Consider the following 20,254-nt stretch of genomic DNA (forward strand, 5'->3'; position numbering starts at 1 on the left):
GCATCCGCCCCTCCCACCCCCTCCAGAGGTCAAAAGATTTTGCCAGTCTTACTGTGGACTGTACGGTGAGCCGGGAGGCGCCAGGTAAGCACCCGCGAGAGGGGCGAGAGGGGTGAGTGGCGCCAGGGCCCGGGCCTGCCGGTGGGAGCCACTCCGCTCTGACGCCCCTGCTCCTCCAGGTTGGCCGTGGTTGCTCCGCTTGCCGGCCCGCTGCCCAGATGGCCCTGAGAAGGGTCTCCGAGCGGCTGTTGAGCCGTGGACCAGGCCTGAGCTTCCTGCGCGGGTGGGGCTCGGCGGCGGCGCAGACTGGTCAGTGCCGGGTCGGGGGCAGGGTGGGGAGGGTGGAACTGGAGGCTTGGGGGACTTTTCCGGAGTGACTTTTCCGTCCTGTGTTTGCAGAAAAGGGCGGGAAGACACAGAACCGAGCGACTAAGTGTAAGGACCCCTCCTTGCGCCGGGCGTCTGCGGCCCTTGTCCAACTGTCTGCCCAGGGTGGGCTCTGTCCCAGAATCCGCGGGCTGCCCTGGAGGGGAGGCAGGGCGTGGCCAGGGCCAGAGGCTTCCCGGAGAAATGCCGTCTTGCCGGTGCTCTTTACTGCCCACATCCACCAGGAGCCAGTTGGGAGTGGCGGAGTGGGGCTGAGGATTCCAGGAGAGGAGGGTGCGGTGGTCGGGTGGGCTGGGCCGAGTCAAGCCCCCTCCCACTCTCTGCTCTCTGTCCCAGCCTCGCGTCCTGAATTTGACTGGAGAGACCCGCTGGTGCTGGAGGAGCAGCTGACAGCGGAAGAGATCCTCATCAGGGACACCTTCCGCACCTATTGCCAGGAGCGCCTCATGCCCCGAATCCTGCTGGCCAATCGCAACGAAGGTGCTCCGGCGGGCGGGTGGGCACCCTCCACTGTGCACACCAGCTCTCCCTGCTTTAGCTGGGTCCCGGGCCCCTTCTGTCCCTGAGATGGGGGCTCTAGTGGGCTAGGGCTGGGCCTGAGTTTGGGCATCCGTCTTTTCCAGTTTTTCACCGGGAGATCATCTCAGAAATGGGGGAGCTTGGTGTGCTGGGCCCCACCATCAAAGGTAGGGACAGATTTATCTCCACACTCTGCAGTCCCCACTGTGTCCTGGAAAGCCCCTTCTTATCCCTGAGCCTGAGTTTCCCAGTCTGCAAAGCGAGGCTGTTAGTTATCCCTCCATCTGAAAGTGGCTGTGAGGAAAAATGAATAAACCTTCAAACTAGGGCCAGCTTGGTGCCCCCTCCTTGGGCACCCCTATATAGCTCTGTCTCTTGGGCCCCAGGAATCACACTGGTTCCAGCTGGGCAGGACTTTGTCTCCCATTGCCCTGTCTTCCCTCCCCCTCCCCCCCGACCAGGGTATGGCTGTGCTGGAGTCTCATCTGTGGCCTATGGGCTCCTAGCCCGAGAGTTGGAGCGGGTGGATAGTGGCTACAGGTCAGCAATGAGTGTCCAGTCTTCCCTTGTCATGCACCCCATCTACGCCTATGGCAGCAAGGAGCAGCAGCAGAAGTACCTGCCCCGGCTGGGTGAGCAGTTGCCTGTAGAGCCTGGGGAAGGAAGACCGCCGCAGTGGTCTGGAACTTAGGAATGGGACTGTCCCCAGAGCCTGCCTTCTGTCCCTACCTCAAGGATAGCCCCAATGGCCACCCAAATCCCCTGCCAGACTGTGGGCCTCACCCCTACCTCTGATCCTGACTGACCCCTCCTAGGTCTCTCTTGATTCTGCCCCCTTCTTACCACCATCATCTCCCTCCTGATTTGCTGTGTTCCCCCATCCCAGCCCAAAGTTTAAAGTCTTAATTTCTTGACTGGGTCCACAAGGCCCCCCAGGAGTAGGCAGGCCTCTGCTGACCGTTCCACCTCATCTCTGGCCATTCTCTTGACTGCTCCTCCTCAGCCAGACTCAGCTACTTGGCATTCTCCAAATGTACCACTGTGCCTTTGCACATCTGTACCCTCACTGGAACCACTCTTCTCCACCCTTCCTCCTCCTGCTTAACTCCTTTTCACTGCCTTCAAGACAGATTATCTCTTTCCTGACTCCTGTGGGGCCCCTCCCCATCATGGCATTGTTACTGTGGCCCGGGGGGAGGAGTGTCCCTGCACACCACCACCACCTGAGAGTGCCATGGGGACAGAGTTGGGTCTGCCTTTGGCCTGGCTTGATGGGGAGGCTGACAATTTTCATTTGAGGAGATGAGTGGGGGACAGGCAGACTTGTGACCCTGTCTTGTCCCTGCAGCCAAGGGGGAGCTCCTGGGCTGCTTTGGGCTCACAGAGCCCAACCATGGGAGTGACCCTGGCAGCATGGAGACCAGAGCCCGCCACAACCCATCGAACAGGAGCTACACCCTCAATGGGACCAAGACCTGGTGAGGGGTCTGGGTGTCCCAGGCAGGTGGGCAGGGGCAGGAGGGAGGCGGCCAGACCCTCACTGCCTGTCCCTCCCCCCAGGATCACTAATTCACCTGTGGCCGACCTGTTTGTAGTATGGGCTCGGTGTGAAGACAGCTGCATTCGGGGCTTCCTGCTGGAGAAGGGGATGCGGGGCCTCTCAGCCCCCAAGATTGAGGGCAAGTTCTCCCTGCGGGCCTCGTCCACAGGCATGATCGTCATGGACAGTGTGGAGGTGCCGGAGGAGAATGTGCTGCCTGATGTGTCTGGTCTGGCGGTGAGCAGCGGCCACCTTGGGAACTGGTATCAGGTCACCTGCTGGTTCAACTTCCTTGGGCAGGCCCCACGCTGGGGACCCAGTCCTGTGCTTGTGGAGCCCACACACAAGTGATTCTGAGAGCTTCTGCCTGGCTCACTGATGTTTGGAAATTGCCCCTTTGGGGTGACTATTTTGCTTATACTGGCTCTGCCGAGGACACATACAGGCCTGAACCAGTTTAATCCTTTGATACATGTGCATCTTTCTGTCTCCTTACATCATCCCCTAGATCTGGGCATCCAACTCAGATCCTGGGCTGGGTAGAATTGTGTGTGCATGAGCTTTGGTGCCAGGACCTTGTGTGATTGAAATGGCTGCCCTGAATCCCTCTGTTTATAGTGACTGCACGTCTGGGGAGGGGGCTTCCCCCGACGTAAGTTCGTTCTGCCCAGGGCCTCTCAGCTCCTGGGTGGGGCTGAGGCCTCTCTCTTGACCCTACAGGGGCCCTTCGGCTGCCTGAACAATGCCCGGTTTGGCATCGCCTGGGGCGTGCTCGGAGCTGCTGAATTCTGTTTGCACACGGCCCGGCGGTACACCCTGGATAGGTGTGTGGGGCTGCCATGAGATCTCTTGGGAGGTGTGGGGGGGGCACGGGCTCCATCCCTTACCCTACCAGTGACTCCTCCTCCCCTGCCTACCAGACTTAAGTCCCCACTCGGTGAAATGGCCAGGGAAGTCCTTGAGCAGTGAGGGGCTGACTGCTTGGTGACATTGGTGATACTGAGCAGTGACAGGGCGAGGGTGAACTCAGTGAGGACTGAGGCAGCCTGGGAAGGCTTCCTGGACTGGGGGGCGGTGAACATGTCCACACTTACCCTGAACTTGCCCACTTAGGATCCAGTTTGGCGCCCCACTGGCCAGGAACCAGCTGATTCAGAAGAAGCTGGCAGACATGCTCACTGAGATCACGCTGGGCCTTCACGCTTGCCTGCAGCTTGGCCGCTTGAAGGATCAAGACAAGTAGGGGCTGTGTGTTGGGGGAGCAGGGGGTAGGCAGCAAGGAGGGGACCCTGTGCCCCTCCTGGACGTGGTGGTGGCTGGTCCTGGGGAGAAAGGTCTTTCGTGCCTGGTGGCCCCTTGGGGACCTGTCCCTTCTTTCCTTCTTGGCCTTGATGGGACAGGACTGCCTGCCTATCCCTTACTGGGAGCTCAGTGTCTGCTGCTGTGACTATAACTTGGGGAATTTTCTCCCCTGGCTGGGTTTGCCCAGGGCTTAGGGATGCCTGGGGTCAGCTGTGATCCCATACTTGTGTGACGTGTCTGTGCCACTCCCAGGGCCACTCCGGAAATGGTCTCCCTGCTGAAGAGGAATAACTGTGGGAAGGCCCTGGATATCGCCCGCCAGGCCCGAGACATACTAGGGGGGAATGGGATTTCTGATGAGTATCACGTGATCCGGCATGCCATGAACCTGGAGGCTGTGAACACCTATGAAGGTAGGGGCTGGGTCTCTGGGGGGAGGAGTGTCACAGTGGCCTCACTGTCTAGAGAAGAAGGGTGGGGACAGCACGCCTGAGTCCTGCACCCAGCTGTCATCACTAGCAGTGTGACCTGGGGCAAGTCCCACCCGTGTTCTTCATCTGGAGTGGCTCACAGAGGGACTGGGGAAGTGAAATGCTCTCAGTCCTTTCCCCCATGGTGATTGGGAGGAGGGGTGCTCCCCAGATTGCTTTACTATCTCCTCGGGCATCCCTGGAGTGGGGCACAATGCCTAGTGAGCTGGTGGGTGCCAGGGAGCAAAAGTGCAGCTACACACAGGAATCACCACTCCATTTTATGTTAAGAGAAAAAAGATAAATCATTGTCAGGCTGTCGTGTCTGCACCTGGCGACTGGTTGTAACTTGCATGGGGCCCAAAACCCCTTTCCTCACGGGAAAACAGACATGGAAAAAGACAATTAAAAAGAAAAAAAAGTACAATCTTGTGTGAGCCAGGCAGAAATAGGGAGAGATGTAAAGGGGTACAAGTGCTCATCTTGGGGAGAAAGTGGGACCATGTTAGGCCTGAAGGGAAGTGTAGCAACCTGGGCAGAGACAGTGAAATAGCTTCTGTGTGCTATTCTGGATGGGACATTCCAGAAACAGCAAGAGGGAGGGTTGGGGTTGGGGGGATCCTACTGGTGTGGGAATGACCCTGAGGACAAGCAGAGGGGGGCTTTCAGGGAGTTTTATGCAGGGGAGGGATGGGGTCAGATTTGCACTTTGGGAAGTAAACATAATTATTTTGCTCCATAAAAGGGAGGTAGTAATCTCGTCCACCCCGTTAAACTGAGGAAGAGCAAAGGAGAGCACTGAGGCTTGTAAAATGTTACCCAGACTTGAGAGTGAGATGTGGGGTGGCGGCTTTAGGATGGGAGAGATCAGCTGGGACAAGCAATTTATCTGATGTTTGCTTTCCCATCCCTTCTGTAGGTAAGAAAGGGCCTGACATATCTCCACAGAGCTCATCAGCTTTCTCAACCTCTGTGGGAAAGAAGCGTGAACGGGTTGAAAATCAAACGTTTAACCAACTGTGCAGGGTTGGGTGGGGTGAATCTGCCAAGTGTGGGGAGCACCAAAGCTGGGCCCATTGCCAGGGCTGGACTTGAAGTTTTGGGTCTAGCACAAGGATTCTAGGGCTTTTTTTTTTTTTTTTTTTTTTTTGCCAAGATGCATTACAGAACTGTGAAAAACAATTTTCTCGGCATGGCCCAAATGGTGGCCTCTTAGCCTTCTCTTGGTGGCTGTCACCAAGAGGGGACTCTCTCCCGGTAGCTCTCAGCATTCGTCATCTTTGTGGGCCTGTTCTTCTTCCAAAGTAGTAGCCTAGGGGGAGGAGGGACATGAAGATTGACTTTAAAGGGAGGTTGTGAGCTGTTCAGACTCCAAACCAACTCTGTATTTATCTTGTCCAGGCACTCATGACATTCATGCTCTGATCCTTGGAAGGGCAATCACAGGGATCCAGGCGTTCACGGCCAGCAAGTGAACATACTTCACCCGGGAGCCCAGATGGTCTCAAGCTCCTTCCCAGGGAAATGCTGTGCTCTGAGCTTACTCAGGGAGGTGGCAGATGGAGCCAATTTTTATAGTGGGAAGTGAGAGACACTGATTCTTAATTATCAAAATTTTCCCTTTGAAGTCATTCAAATGTGTTCCTTAAAAAGGAGATGGGACTCTCTGTACCAAGTTTTTCAACCCACTTTTAACCGTGGACGGGGATGGATTCCACTTATCTTGGAACAGAAGCTTCTCTTGACAGGGGAGCAGGAAGAGGGAAGGAGAGTGACATGGAAGCAACCTCTGGTGTCTGACTGAGCAAATCCCCCACACACCAAGAGTTCACTGTGTGCCCTCTGACCCTCCCATCTTGAGGGTAAGTGCCTTACGCTGGATGTTGGAGCAGAATGAGAGTGAAAGAGAGAATAATAAAGTCTGCATGTCTGACCCCAAGGTGTGGGCCACATTTAATTGTAACCACCCACAAAGTCATTTCAGTCACAGGAAAAATGTGGGGACTGTGAGGTGACTGGATATGTGGTAGGTATTTCTCCCTTAAGTAGTGTGGCCTGTGTCAGAGTCTTGGGCTCTGCTGTAATAACCCTGGATAGGCACTGACCGGGGCTTAGGGCTGTAGACACTGTCCTTTCTGTCCTGTCACCACAGAGCTGACCACACAGTGGTGGGAAATAACAACTGTCTAGCTTCTCAGCTCAGACACACCGCCTCAGAGGGAGCCTGGGGCCACAGGCGAGGTGGCAAGAGCATCAAGGGTTTTGCAGTGAGAGTGGCCCCTGTGGGGTTTAGGGCTGGGCACGGTGCTAACATCCTTGGTTTGTGTTGACATTTACTTTCATCTTAGCCTTCCTCAGGTGGCACCCACATGCATGCATTTAGTCATACCTCAGGCTGGAGGCACAGGTCTTTGTACACTGTCTCCACGGTGTGGCACACTTGTTTGAGCTCTGTTTCCAAATTGCTGATCTTTGTCATTTTCTGGGTGAACTCTTGGAGCTTGTCCTGAATGATCTTGTTATGGTGATTATAAATCTGATACATCCTCTCCTCTAGCTTTTCTGTCAGGTCTGAAACCTTTTAAAAAATAGAGCATGTTTTTAGAAAATCAAACGAGGCATCATAAGACATTTGTTTTAAGTGGCTTGCTAAGATTTCTGCAATTTATTTTATTTTATTTATTTATTTTTAAAGATTTTATTTATTTATTTGACAGACAGAGACACAGCGAGAGAGGGAACACAAGCAGGGGGAGTGAGAGAGGGAGAAGCAGGCTTCCCGCCAAGCAGGGAGCCCGATGCGGGGCTCGATCCCAGGACCCTGGGATCATGACCTGAGCCGAAGGCAGACGCTTAACGACTGAGCCACCCAGGTGCCCCTGCAATTTATTTTATAAAAATGGTAAAAACAATTCCAGTGACTGGAAGTGAAATTGCCTATATATTGATTTTATTTTTTTTTTTAAAGATTTTATTTATTTATTTGACAGAGAGAGAGATAGTGAGAGAGGGAACACAAGCAGGGGGAGTGGGAGGAGAAGCAGGCTTCCCGCGGAGCAGGGAGCCCGATGCGGGGCTCGATCCCAGGACCCCAGGACCCTAATGGCTGAGCCAACCAGGTGCCCCTTGATTTTTTTTTTTTAAAGGAAGATACAAAATTATGTATATAGTACAGGCTCAGACAGGTTAGGAAGAAAATATGCAGTGGAAACCGGAAGAAAACATGTGACAAAGTAGCCTCTGGGTAGTGAGATCATAGGAATGTTTTCTATTTTTTCTGCTATGTTATACTCTTCTACTTTCTAAGTTTTCTCTGATGTACCAGGTGTGTACTGGTAGGGATGGGAGGAGGGAGAAGGGAAAAAAGTCAGCCTGTCATTGAAAGATGCATAATATGTGTCCCATATGTGACCAACAAGCTGTCCCACTCATAGGATTCATTATGCATTCTGAAGAAACATCCAGGACAATCATTAATGTTGGACCTGAACATAATATCTGGCTTTGTTAGTAGACACTTTAAGGCCCCGCCATGTCAAGGGAACCTTACCCTCCCATCACGAACCATTCCACTTTCTTTTTTTTTTTGGAAAGATTTTTGTTTTTAAGTAATTACTACACCCCGCGTGAGGCTCAAGCTCACAACCCTGAGATCAAGAGTTGCATGCTCTACCGACTGAGTCAGCCAGGTGCCCCACAAACCAATTTCTGGAGGACAAATGGGTGTGACAATGCAGGCTGTGCCTCAGCCCCTACTCCCATGGCCATCAGCCCTGGCATGAAATAAAAGGGGTGGGCTGCGGGTGCAGATGGACCCTTGTTCCTCATCCTGGCTCTTTCATTTGGGCAAATTATTTCCAAACCTTACTTTACCATCTATAAAACGGGTCTGATCTCTTGGCAGGACTGTTGTAAGGGGGAAATGAGGTACTATTTGCAGCTTGCTGAGCAACAGGCCTAGAGCCTCAAAGACACTCAGCAGCAGCTCATTCCCTTCCTTTTTCACCCTTTACATAGGACTCCTTCCCCCTGACCCCTGGGGCTTTGCAGTGTGTGGGAGAATCTGTCACCTTGATCTTGAGGCTGTCCCTGAAGTTGGTCATGAGCGCGTGGTCCTTCTGTCTGCTCTCATTGATGTTTTCAATCAGCTCCTGGGCCCTCTTCTTCAGGATGTCGATGCTTGACTCCAGAGAGGAAAAGTAGGATACTGACTTCCCTTCTAGCATCATCAGCCGGCGGTTGGCACTGGAGGTGGCGATAGAGGGGCTAGAAACCTGACTTCTGAAAGTACAGGAAACTGAAGTCAACACCAAACTCTCCCAAGAGTGCTGATCTGAATTAGCTCTATGGTGGGAGGGGAGCCAGTGTTGTGTGTCTCCTGTGGGCGACGCTTGCTTATTTCATTCACACACTGCCCTGAGAAGGCAGGGACAGCATCTCCATTTTATAACTGAGGAAACAGAACCAGAGGTACAAACAAAATCCACCTAAAGTTCAAGAACAGGGGTATCTGCTGGACTCCAAAGCCCACTATCATGTTATTACACCAACTTGTTGCTTTGAAATGAGTGTCAGTTATACTATTTATAGTATATCAACAACTATAGATTGGGGCAAAGATTACATTAGGTGTAGAGCCTACTTTAAATAAAATATTTAAAAACAAAGAAGTGGAAATTGTGGGTAATGCAATATGAATGAAACTTATGCAAAAAAAAAAGTTGCACTCTTATTAGCAGACCCCTTGGTGTTTTAAATTAAGATAAAATGTTTAAGGTACATCTTCCTCCCTCCCTCCCTCCCTCCCTTTCCTTCCTTTCTTTCCTCCCTCCCTTCCTTCTTTCTTTCTTTCTTTTTTTTTTTTTTTTGTTCTGTATCTCTGCTTTATTTGATCTGTAAGCACTCCGTCTGTCAGGCACGGTGCTAAGCTGCACACCTTGTCTTGCTGCATCCTCTTGACCATGGTTTGGGGTTGGTCCACTCAATCATCTTTACCTACCTCATAGCTGAGGACGCAGAGTCGGTGTGTCACTCTCCCAGGGTCACTGGCCAATGTGTGATAGAGCTGGGTGTGGCACCCAGCTGGCCTGACTCCCCAGCCCATGTCCTGCTGCCCCTGGGTCCTCAGTTTCTTTGCCCTCTGAGGTCCTTCCAGCTCTTAATGGCTGCAACTCAGAGGTGCCAACAGAACAGTTCCTGTATACACCAGTTCACAAGCAACCGTAAAGTTGGCCAAGACCCCAAGCCAGGCACTGATTATTCAGAAAATTACATCTTGATTTTTGGATGCTTTCTCCATAAAACTATTTTTCTTGGTGGTTTCCTGACTGCCTAAGCTCTTCCTTTTGGCTCAGGATACAAGCACAGTAAAACCCCTGAGCACAAGAGCCTGGGTGGCCAGAGTTCTTGCCTGCATGAAAGTTCTCAGGCCCAAGACTTCAGCTGCGTCCTGGTCCTTGAGTACTCCTTGCCAGATCGCTTCCTGCCTCTGTGGCTTTGTGCTTGCTCTCTGACTTGACCTGTGAGACCGAGCCCACACCAATGCCTCCCTTGAGAAGCTGTCCATGACCCTGTGCCTGTCTCTATCACTGCATGTGCTTGTCACAGATTCTATCCCTATCTCCCCAGAAGGCTGTGTCCTGTTTATCTCTGAATTCCCAGCACTCACCACATAGTAAATCTTCCATTGTTTGTTGAATGAATGAAGGACGCCTTCCATCTGATCTATTCCGCCCTCCTCTGGCCTCATACAAAGCATGCAAGTTCATCAGCCTCCAAGGCAAGACACGTGTGTGTGGTCAATGCATTTATCAAGACGGGAAAGTGTGTCTCTGAGGCAGATAATCTATAGCAAAGACTTACGTCAGCTAGAAAACAATAGACAAACTAAAGCCTTCCTGAGCATTCAGGACAAAGGTTCACTAAGGAGTTTATGGCCTCCTAGCTTGCAATTACTACTTTCCTACAGGGAAGTGAGGCAGAAGGAGATTAATTCAGACCTGGGACACATATTTTCTTTTTTTCTTTCTTTTTTTTTTATGATTTTATTTTTAAGTAATCTCTACACCTGACTTGGGGCTTGAACTCACAACCTCGAGACCAAGAGTCCCATGCTCTACTGACTGAGCCAGCCAGGCCCCCTCACCCCACACACTGACAGTTTAACTTTCAGACTTCTGTAACATTTGGATGCATGTGAAAAAACACAAAGTGGATGGCTCTTGAAAAGACAGCCATGCTTTGCATGATGATAATGGAATTGTGGACATGGGTTCAAGAAAACCTGGTGTTTGACTTCCTTGAGACCTCAGCACTGACTGCCTTCCTGTTCAGCCTAAACCAGGGGCTCTATCACTACAGTCTTCAGCTGGGGGCCTCAGCCCCCTTCCCTTCACCCCTGTGTCACACCCACACCAAAACCCCACCCTGGCTCTCCATAACCAAGCATCATATCTTTTCTCAAACTTAGGAACTTGAATGACACTGGAGGAAATAATGATCCTGTGAACAGGGTCACTGCAGAGTCTAGCTCTCTAGCCTCTGGGAGGTCCTCAAGGTCACTGGGCATCCTGTCTGTGCTCTGGTCACCTCCTTCTCTCATTCTTACCAGCCATTCCAAACCTTCATAATTCTCCTGTCCCTGACCGCACACTTGCCTCCCCTTACCCTGAGGAGATACAGAAATAGTGCAGGCCAATAACTTCCTCCACTGCGCCCCCAACAAATGGATCCATAACCACCCTTCCTCTTTCCAAACTCCCTATTTGGCAGGCAGGAAAAGGGTTCCATGCCTCTGTGGGGCTCCCAATCCCATTCCCCTGTGTACCTCACCCTCTTCTTGTACCTTTGACCTCTCCCTTGGGCTGACCCATTCCGGGACGTGTCATCCCCAGTTTTACATTTTAAAACAGCACACATATACACACCCCTCCCCTCAAACACGAGGTATCCCTCAGCCAGCCTCCTCCTTCTTTCCTCCCCTTCACAGCCATGTAGCTCTTCTAGAAAGAGCTGCTGGCACTTTCTGAGCACACTTTCTCACCTCTCACTCTCTTCTCCGCCCACTGGTTCCTACCCCAGTTATCAAATGAAGCGTCTCCTGCCAAGGTCCCCAGTTGCACCTGGCAGACCGTAATTCCCTTGACCTATTGGCTGCAGCTGGTGCTACTGACCACCCTTCCCTGCCATTCCCAACAGGTCAGCGTTCCCAGGCTCTGTCGCTGGCCTTGCTCTCTTCTCTTCACACCATTGCTCACCCCATCGTTCACACCCTTGCTCTGAAGCCAGGACCCCCAAACCTCTTCCCTACTGGCCTTTCCTGCAAACCCCCACCCACCACCTCACAATGTATAACCTGTCATTCCTCAAAGGCACCCTTATAGCCAGTCCTTTTTCCTGCCTATATCCTGCCTCTTCTAGAAAGTCTTCCCTGGCTGAGTTACATGCACACAGCACCTACAGCGTAAGGGCCTGCACCTCAGCCTCCCCATGTAGTCTCTGGGAGGACTGGGCCATGTGTCACTCATCTTCATGTCCATAATACCTACGCCTCATGATAGGAGTAATAAAGGGGCATGGAATGAATGAATGAATGACTAGCAAGGCTTTCAGTACCATCCACCTTCCACAACCCCCAAGTTCATCCTCTGCCCATACCTGTCTCCTGAGCTCCCAACAATGTATCTGACTACCTCCAGGCCCTCTCCACTTGGCTGTCCCAGAGGCATCTCAAACTCCAAATGGGCATACTGACATTGCCATACTCCTTCCCCTTCTATGAATGACACCAAAAGCCACCTGGTTCCCATGCCAGAAACTTAACAGTTAGCCTGGAGTCCAGCTTCTCTCTGTCCACCACATCCTGTCAGAAAATCCTCCCTTCCACCCCCTTAATCTCTCCCAAACCTATCATCTCCTCTCTACCTAATCACTTGCAACTCCACACCTATCATTTCTCACCTGGTCTCTAGGGACCTTCGAAACTGCAATCTGATGTCCTACTCCTGCTTGACAGCTTGAGAGCCCCCACCTGCCACAGGATCAAGTAAACTCCCTCGCACAGCACACAAGGCCTTCCAGGGCCCTGGCTGCCACCTTCCCTTTCCACCCTCCACTCTGAGCAATTTGGAACATTTCACATCACCAAACCCATTAGCCATTGCCTGAAATGACTTTCCCTTCCTGCAACTTCACCATTCGGAGTTTCTGCTAGTGCACCCCCACAGCACCTCCGCTTACTAATCACAACACTGCCACGGTTTACACACATTGGTTCCTTCCAGGACACTGCACGCTCAGGGTGGGGACGGCATTCTATGCATCCCAAAGGCGCACAAATATTCACTGAATATATAAAGGAATGAACTTCTTCCAGAGCCATGTGTAACATTCCCACTCACAAACCTCCTTGTACCCACAGTTGCTTTGTCCCAACTGTGTAAGGATCTGAATTTAAAATCAATGATAAAAACAGGTGTTTCTTTTTTATGCAATTGCTAACAACCTGCTTGCGCTGCTAACAGTTCAAAGTCGCTCCTTTCTCAGGCTCCAGGGATGAGGCTGGAATGGTTTTCATGGCAGCTATGAAAATGGTGAAAAATCACTTGAATTCATCTCATTCAAATTTTGTTGTGGTACAACGGCCTGCATCAGATGTCTGCAGAGAGCTTCTTGATTTTTTCCAACCTCTCCTTTGGGGATTTCTTTCTTTCCATTTCATTTTTCTTAATACTCAGCAGCTGCATATTCATCAGGATGCTAATGAATCATAGGCTTCCCTGGGCCTGCATTCACCAATTAACTTTAATAAACAAAATGCACGATGTCCTCTTCACTGGTTTCCTCCATTCCCAGACCTGCTTCTGTTGCCCAACCCTGGATGGGGGCCAGCAAATGGAAGTAGGCCCAACAAAGCAGGCTGGGTGTGTATGGCCCCACGGAGGGGTCCAGCAGGGGGGCTTTGGGGTGGGGGTTGTGAACACTTCACCACGCTCATCTATTATAGTCTATCCTTCTAAGGAGTCCCTAATTCAGCTGCGAGGATTAGGACATAGTTTCTGAGCAGGGCCCACGCTGGCAGGGGGCCCGGGTACGGTGAGGAAATGGGTCTAAGTGAAGAGACCATCTGTTCACTCCAGGTAAAGCTGTGATTGGCAGGCGTATGAGCCAGAGCCGCCCGCTGGTGGGGCCCTCCCTCCGTGGCCTCTAACAGATATACAAGTAAACAAGCCGCCAGCCACTTATGACCACCACAGGCGGCAGTCCCAGGAGGGAGACAAGCTAATCAAACATTCAAGGAGGAACACAACAGAATCTCTGGTGCTTGGGCGAAATGAGGTTTTGCTGAAGTACAGCCAGGAAGGGGGAAGGGGAAGGTTTGAATCAAAGCTACTGAGCCCGTTCCTCACCCTCTGCTTTTCTTTCCCGAAATGTGTTCACATTTTAACCATGTCGCGGAGTGTCTGCTGCTGGATCTATTAATTGGCCCTTGCACTGGTTCTAATCCATCTGTTTTTTTCAGCCCAAAGCTCTAGTGGAACTCCTTGAAGTCTTTAATATGCAATTGTCTATGTCTCTTTGCCACTTATATCCAGGTCTAAACACCCTATTTGCAGGAAGATGATATCAAACAAATGACTGCAGTCATTTCCTTCTTTTTTCTGGTCTCCAGTTGATAGTACACACCTAGAAACCATTCCACCTTGTAGTCTGCTTTACAACTGAGGAATCTGGAGGTCGGGGGAAGCTGGCTTTATACCTAGAGTCCTCAGGCCCCTGTCCTGAGCCTGGCCTTGTCTCACTCCTTCCCCAGGTAAGCTCATTCACCCCACAGCTGCCACTGAAACGGTGACTCCCACGGTGCCATCTCCAGCCCCTTGTCCCACCCTGAGTTCCAGGTCAGCAAGTCCAGCTGTATGCTGGACATGTTCACGTGCATGTCCCCAGTCACCTCAAGCTCAATAAGGGCAAAATGGAACTCATGTTCTTGCCTCTGCCACGGAAACCATTACTTGCTGGAAACCAGTCCAAAGTGGGGAGAAAGAGGTGTGCTAGTAAACATTTAGCAAGTGGCTCTCTGTGGGGGAGAAAAAAGGCCTGATTTGTAGTGTTTGCCAATTTCCATGGTGCAAACTCCCACTATAGCCAATTTCAAGCTACCAACATAAAATGGCTAAATGCTATATTGGGAAGAGATGTGTAGAACTGGCTCTTGTGAGCTGGGAGGAGCCCGCTCCAGCACAACACAGCAGGGGTATCCCTGCTGCCAATCACAATGCCTGACACACCGGCCTTTTCCGTCTGGTAGCACACTAGCCGGGAGAGATCCTCGGTTCATCCCCTTCCTCATGCCTCACTAAATGATCCCCACCCCCATAAAAGTTTCTCTCCGTCTGCTCTGCTAGATGCTACCCCCACAGGAGCCTCCCACCTGATCTCCCCATGTCCACTCATGCCCGGTCCCACCCATTCTCCACAAAGCAGCCAGTGTCTTTTAAAAACAGGAACCAGAACATGGCACTTCTCTGACACAGTGATTCGCCTCCTAGGTATCTACCCAAGAGAAATGAAAATGTATGTCTATGCCAAAATTCATACATGGATATTCGCAGCAGCATTACTCACAAGAACCAAAATGCAGAAACAACTCAAATGTCCATCAACCAATGAATGGGTAAGTAAAACGTGGTGCGTCCATAATATGGAATATTATTCAGCCATATAGAGTAATGGAATTCTGATACATGTTACAATGTGGATAAATCCTGAAGACATTATGCTCAGTGAAAGAAGCCAGTCACAAAGGACCACACAAGTGTATGATTCTGCTTATATGAAATGTCCAGCAGAAGCAAATGCATAGAGACAGAAAGTAGTGGTTACCAGGGGCTGGGGAAGAGGCAGACACCATGCGGACACGGGGGATGATGGTTAGGGGTGCAAGGTTTCTTTTTGGAGCGATGAAAATGTTATAAAGTTGACTGTGGTGATGGTTGCACAGCTCTTTGAATGTACTAAAAACAGTTGAATTATACATTTTAGGTTGGTGAATTGTATAGTATGTGAATTATATCTCAAGCTATTACCAAAAAAGTCCTCTTAATAAAGTCCATAGCTGACAAAACGCCCTGTGACCTGGCCTCTGCCAAGCCGTCCAGTGCTCCTCTTGCACTCACAACCACACCCAGCCATACTGGCCTGCCTTCAGCTCCCTGAGCCAGAGGACCTTCCCATAAACTCTTCTCAGCCCCTCCTCCCACCCCCATGGCCACTCAACATCCATTCTCCCTTACCTTTTGATTCAGCATTGCTTCTTCAAGGGCGCTGTCTCTGGCTCCCCATTCGGGGCTGGCTGCCCCCAGGGGAAATGTTTTCCCAGCACCCCAATCTCTTCTGTGTCAGTACTTGTAAGTATCTGCCTCTCGGTCAAATGGAAGCACTGGGAGGGTATGAGTGCATCTGTCCCGTGGACTTAGGGTATCCCTCTGCATCCAATCACAATGCTGATATGCTGATCTTATGACTGTTTTGTGAGCACACCAAGCTTATTCATACCTCAGAGACTTTTACTCTGCCTGGCATATCTGGGCCCCCTGAGACTTCCTGGCTGCTCCTTGTCATGTAACCTCCTTAGAGCTCTTCTCTAACTACTCTAAACTCCCTATCACTCTAGTTGCTCCGTACTCTATTTTGTTTCTTCACAGCACTTGCCACCAGTTGAAATCACATTATTTTATTGTTATTATTATTGTCTCTCTTTTTTAGAAAATCAGCTTGGCAATAGACGCAGAATAGCCAAGACAATATTGAAGTAGAAGAACAAAGTTGGAGGACTGATGTTCCTTGACCTCAAGACTTACTATAAAGCTGCAGTGATCCAGATGGTGTGGTACTGGTATAGGAATAGATAATAGATCAATGGAACAGAATAGAGAGCCCAGAAATAGACCCACATGTATATAGTCAACAGATCTTTGACAAAAGAGCAAAGAAAATTGAATGGAGAAAGGAGTCTTTTCAACAAATGGTGCTGAAATAACTGGACAGCCGTGGACAGAAGAATGAGACACAGACCCCATACTTTCACACAAACTAACTCAAAATGTAGCACAGACCTAAATGTCAAACACAAAGCTATCAAACTCCTGGAAGATATCATAGGAAAAAAATCTAGAGGACCGTCTTAGATATAATATCAACAGAAAAATCGATAAGTTGGACTTCATCAAAATTAAAAACTTCTGCTCTGCAAAACACTCCGTCAACAGAATGAAAGGATATGCCACAAACTGGGAGGAAATCTTTGTGAAACACATGCCTGATAAAGTACAAGTATTTAAAATATACAAAGGGGGCGCCTGGGTGGCTCAGTCGTTAAGCGTCTGCCTTCGGCTCAGGTCGTGATCCCAGGGCCCTGGGATCGAGCCCCACATCGGGCTCCCTGCACCGCGGGGAAGCCTGCTTCTCCCTCTCCTACTCCCCCTGCTTGTGTTCCCTCTCTTGCTATGTCTCTCTCTGTCAAATAAATAAATAAAATCTTTAAAAAAATAATAAAATAAAATAAAATATACAAAGAACTCTTAAAAACAATATGGAAACGAACAACCTGATTAAAGAAGGGGCAAAAAATCTGGACACCTCCCCAGAAAAGACATACAGATGACAAATAGGCATATGAAATGATGTGTAACTTCATATCTCTCCAGGAAACTGCAAATCAACACAACAATGAGATACTACGACACACTTATTAAAATCGTGAAAATCCAAAACACTGATAACATCAAGTGCTGACAAGGATGTGGAGCAACAGGAACTCTCTTTCATTGATGACAGGCACAGCCACTTTGGAAGACAGTTTGGCAGTTTCTTACAAAACTAAATATATTCTTATCATATGATCAAGCCATGGTGCTCCTTGGTATTTACCCAAAGGAACTGAAAACTTGAGTCCACACAAAGACCTGCACAAGAATGTTTATAGTGCTTTATTCAGAACTGCCAAAACTTGGAAGCAACCAAGATGTCCTTCAGTAGGTGAACGGATAAACAAACTGTGGGACATCCAGACAATGAAATATTTTCAGCACTAAAAAGAAATGAGCTATTAAGCCATGAAAAGATATAGAGGAACCTTAAGTGCATACTGCTAAGTGAAAGAAAGCAAGCTCCAAGAGAGCAGAAATTCTGATTTGTTCACTGCTGCATGCTCATCATCAGTGTCTGGCCAAAGAAGACCCTCAAGATATATTTGGTGAATAAATAAATGTACAAGACAAAAACTTTTTTTGTCATCCTTGATGCTGCTCTTTCAACTCCATCAACTAATCCATTAGCAATTTCTGTCAGTTCTACCTTCTTAAATATATCCAGAATCTGACTTCTCATCACTTCAATAGATCCACCATGGGCCAAATTGGAGTCATCTTGCACCTAGATGATTCCAATTGCCTCCTCACTGGTACTCAGCTTCTACTCCTGCCCTCAACAATCTATTCTCTATATGGAAGCCAGAGGGAGGCTTTTAATACCTTAGTCCAGAGGACTTCAAACTTCTACAAAGGGCCAGATAGTAAATCTTTTCAGCTTTGTGGGTTCTGTAGTCTCAGTTGCAAAAACTTGACTGTAGAAGCAGCCATAGACAAGCGTGGCTACATTCCAATAAAACTTCATTAACAATAGTCCTTGCCATGTCACTCTATTCCAAACCTTTTCATGGGTAATTAACACCCAAAGTCCCATTACCTGTGTGACTGTATCTCTTACTATCGCCCTCTTTGGCTCCTCCAGCACAGTCCTCCTCCCAGACTTTGTAGGTGCTGTTCCTCTGTCTAGAGCATAGTTCTGCCTCATGGTTCACTCGTCACCTCCTCCACGAAGGCTTCCCTAACCCTCTGATCTAAACTGGCACTCTCTCCCTCTTCCACCCCTGCCCCCACCACCGGCCCCCACACTGCATTAGCATCTCCTGACTACTATATATTCCTGAGTTTACAGTCTGTCTCCTCCTCTAGAGTGCAGCTCACTGCTGTGTCCTAGTACTTGGAACCATGCCACGCACATGGCAGATGCCTGACCAGTACGTGGAGCAAATGCACCCACAGCAGACTGGCAGCGTCTCGTGGAAGAACCGGGTGAACGAGAAGGACCCAGGGGTCTGTGTGGACGCGTCCTGCAGGGTGCTTCCTCACCTAGCTGACCCCGGACCGGCTTCGTCTTCACGGCTCTCCTCGCACTGCTGCCGCTCCTTGCTCTCCCCCAGCGGCTGCGGCTGCTGGTCCTTGCATTCTACGTGGGGCACGTCCACCTGTGAGCACAGCCAGCGCTTGAGAGGCCAGAGAGGGAAGGGCGAGAAGGGGTCAGATACCCTCCTACCGCCCCTTCGGCCCCGGGCACCTCCGTGTGCCGCTCCGAAAGGCCGGGGACCCGCAGGAGAGGTGCGCGGGGCAGGGACGGACACCACGAGGTCGGGGACGTGTGGTGGGAGGGCCTGCGCCTGGAACGCTGTAGAGTACAGAGGCGGGGAGACCTGGAGGGGCTGGGGTGAGGGCAGAGGCGCCGGGAGGGGTGCTGGGCTCCTAACTGGTGTGTGCGGCGGCTCGAGTCCTCCGAGGAAGGAGAAGAGGTAGGAGAAAAAGAAGATAAGAAAAGGGTGCGGCGCACGGATATCGGAGCCTTTGTCTACCCTGCTCCTGCCACGAGCCATGCGTGGGAGTCTGTCCTTCTGGCCCGGGCTGTCAAAGTGTCGGTCACACAGTCCCGTCCGTCAGTCAGGGCCTGGTCAGTCAGTCAGGAAATCGGGACCCGGCCAGGCGAGGGGTGGCCCCGATGGCAGGAGACAAGCGGCTGGGTTAGGGCCCGCCAGGGAAGCCCGAGATCGCGGCCGTTCCCCGCCCGTCCGCCCGCCGCCCGGCGCCCGCCTCGCGAAGGGAAACAAGCGTCGCTTACTCCCTGTCGCTCCATCCTGTCTTTTCCCGCCTTCTCCTTCGAGCCCTCTGCGCACGCGCTGGCCCCGCCCCCCGGTTCGCACGGCTCCCGCGCACGTGCTGCATCACGTGCTCCTGGTCCCGCCTCTTTTTGAGAACTTGCTCGCGCAGCGGGGCGGAGCTGGCCGTTAACCGGCGGTTGGGCTGTCCCAGAGGCTGCGCGCGCAGCCGGCGCCGCCCGGAGGAGGGGGTGGTCTGTGTGCGTGTGCGTGCCCATGTGGGAGGATCCCGGCCCAGACGTGGGTTGGGGGAATCGAGCGGTCTTTGCGTTAATTCTTAGAATTCAGTTCATCTGCGCTGAGTCCCAAGAAGTCCTTGCAATAAAAAATCCTGACCGTTGCTGTTCTTGATTATGACCTGTTGTCTTCAGTGAAAAAATTTATGCAGTATCACCTTGAATCAGTTACCTGTGCGCTCTAAAACTGGTAGCTCCTTAAAAGCATGGCGGGTCTGGCCTTTAGAGTTGGGCCCATATCCCTTACTAATAGTAGTAATAACAATAATGCCTTAATAGTAACAACAATAATAATTGTCACCTGAGGAGCCACAGACTGGGAGAAAATATTGCTAAACATATATCTGAGAACTTACAGCCAGCATTTACAAAGAACTCTTACAACTCAATAATAAGACAACCCAACTTAAAAATGGGCAAAAGATTTGAATAGGCGTGTGCAAAAGTCCTGAGGTGGGAGCAAACTTAGTGTGCTTAAGGAGAAGCCGGGCCTGGTGGGGAGGGAGAACAGGGAATGGGGGTAGCTGTGGGTGAAGGATCAAAGTTGGGCAGGGGGCCAAAGCAAGAGGTTGGGGTTTTGCTCCAATTCACTGGTCAGCGTCCATGTGGGAGAGGCAGCAGGAATCCTGTGCAGGGCTCTGTCGCCTGTCACACAATGACCAGAGCACCCATGTTGACACTACATTCTGGAGAATGTGGTTTGAATCCGGTCTCTTACCAGCGAGAGGGGCTGGGGGCGGGGCATAAAACTGCCACTCATTCTCAAAATCCATTTTTGCCTGTAACTGAGGCAATAAAATCTAAAACATCAGACTAT

At 50.7% G+C, this 20,254-nt stretch overlaps 2 protein-coding genes across 2 annotated transcripts; one reads left to right on the forward strand and one right to left on the reverse strand.

The window, feature by feature from the left end:
• The first annotated feature begins 14 nt into the window (after nucleotides 1-14).
• On the forward strand, nucleotides 15-6,186 carry GCDH (glutaryl-CoA dehydrogenase). The gene is made up of 12 exons (XM_032396128.1): nucleotides 15-84; nucleotides 180-309; nucleotides 400-435; nucleotides 724-867; nucleotides 1,011-1,073; nucleotides 1,368-1,538; nucleotides 2,255-2,384; nucleotides 2,467-2,683; nucleotides 3,167-3,270; nucleotides 3,560-3,685; nucleotides 4,001-4,161; nucleotides 5,620-6,186. The coding sequence occupies exons 2-12, from the start codon at nucleotides 219-221 to the stop codon at nucleotides 5,691-5,693; spliced, it is 1,317 nt and encodes a 438-aa protein (XP_032252019.1). The 5' UTR covers nucleotides 15-84; nucleotides 180-218; the 3' UTR covers nucleotides 5,694-6,186.
• On the reverse strand, nucleotides 6,179-19,187 carry SYCE2 (synaptonemal complex central element protein 2). The gene is made up of 4 exons (XM_032396129.1): nucleotides 19,165-19,187; nucleotides 18,408-18,523; nucleotides 8,289-8,499; nucleotides 6,179-6,796 (listed from the first exon to the last, which is right to left on the reverse strand). The coding sequence occupies exons 1-4, from the start codon at nucleotides 19,177-19,179 to the stop codon at nucleotides 6,602-6,604; spliced, it is 537 nt and encodes a 178-aa protein (XP_032252020.1). The 5' UTR covers nucleotides 19,180-19,187; the 3' UTR covers nucleotides 6,179-6,601.
• Nucleotides 19,188-20,254: the final 1,067 nt, after the last annotated feature.

Source organism: Phoca vitulina, unplaced genomic scaffold (genome assembly GCF_004348235.1).
Source record: "Phoca vitulina isolate PV1807 unplaced genomic scaffold, GSC_HSeal_1.0 scaffold89, whole genome shotgun sequence".
Taxonomy (NCBI): domain Eukaryota; kingdom Metazoa; phylum Chordata; class Mammalia; order Carnivora; family Phocidae; genus Phoca; species Phoca vitulina.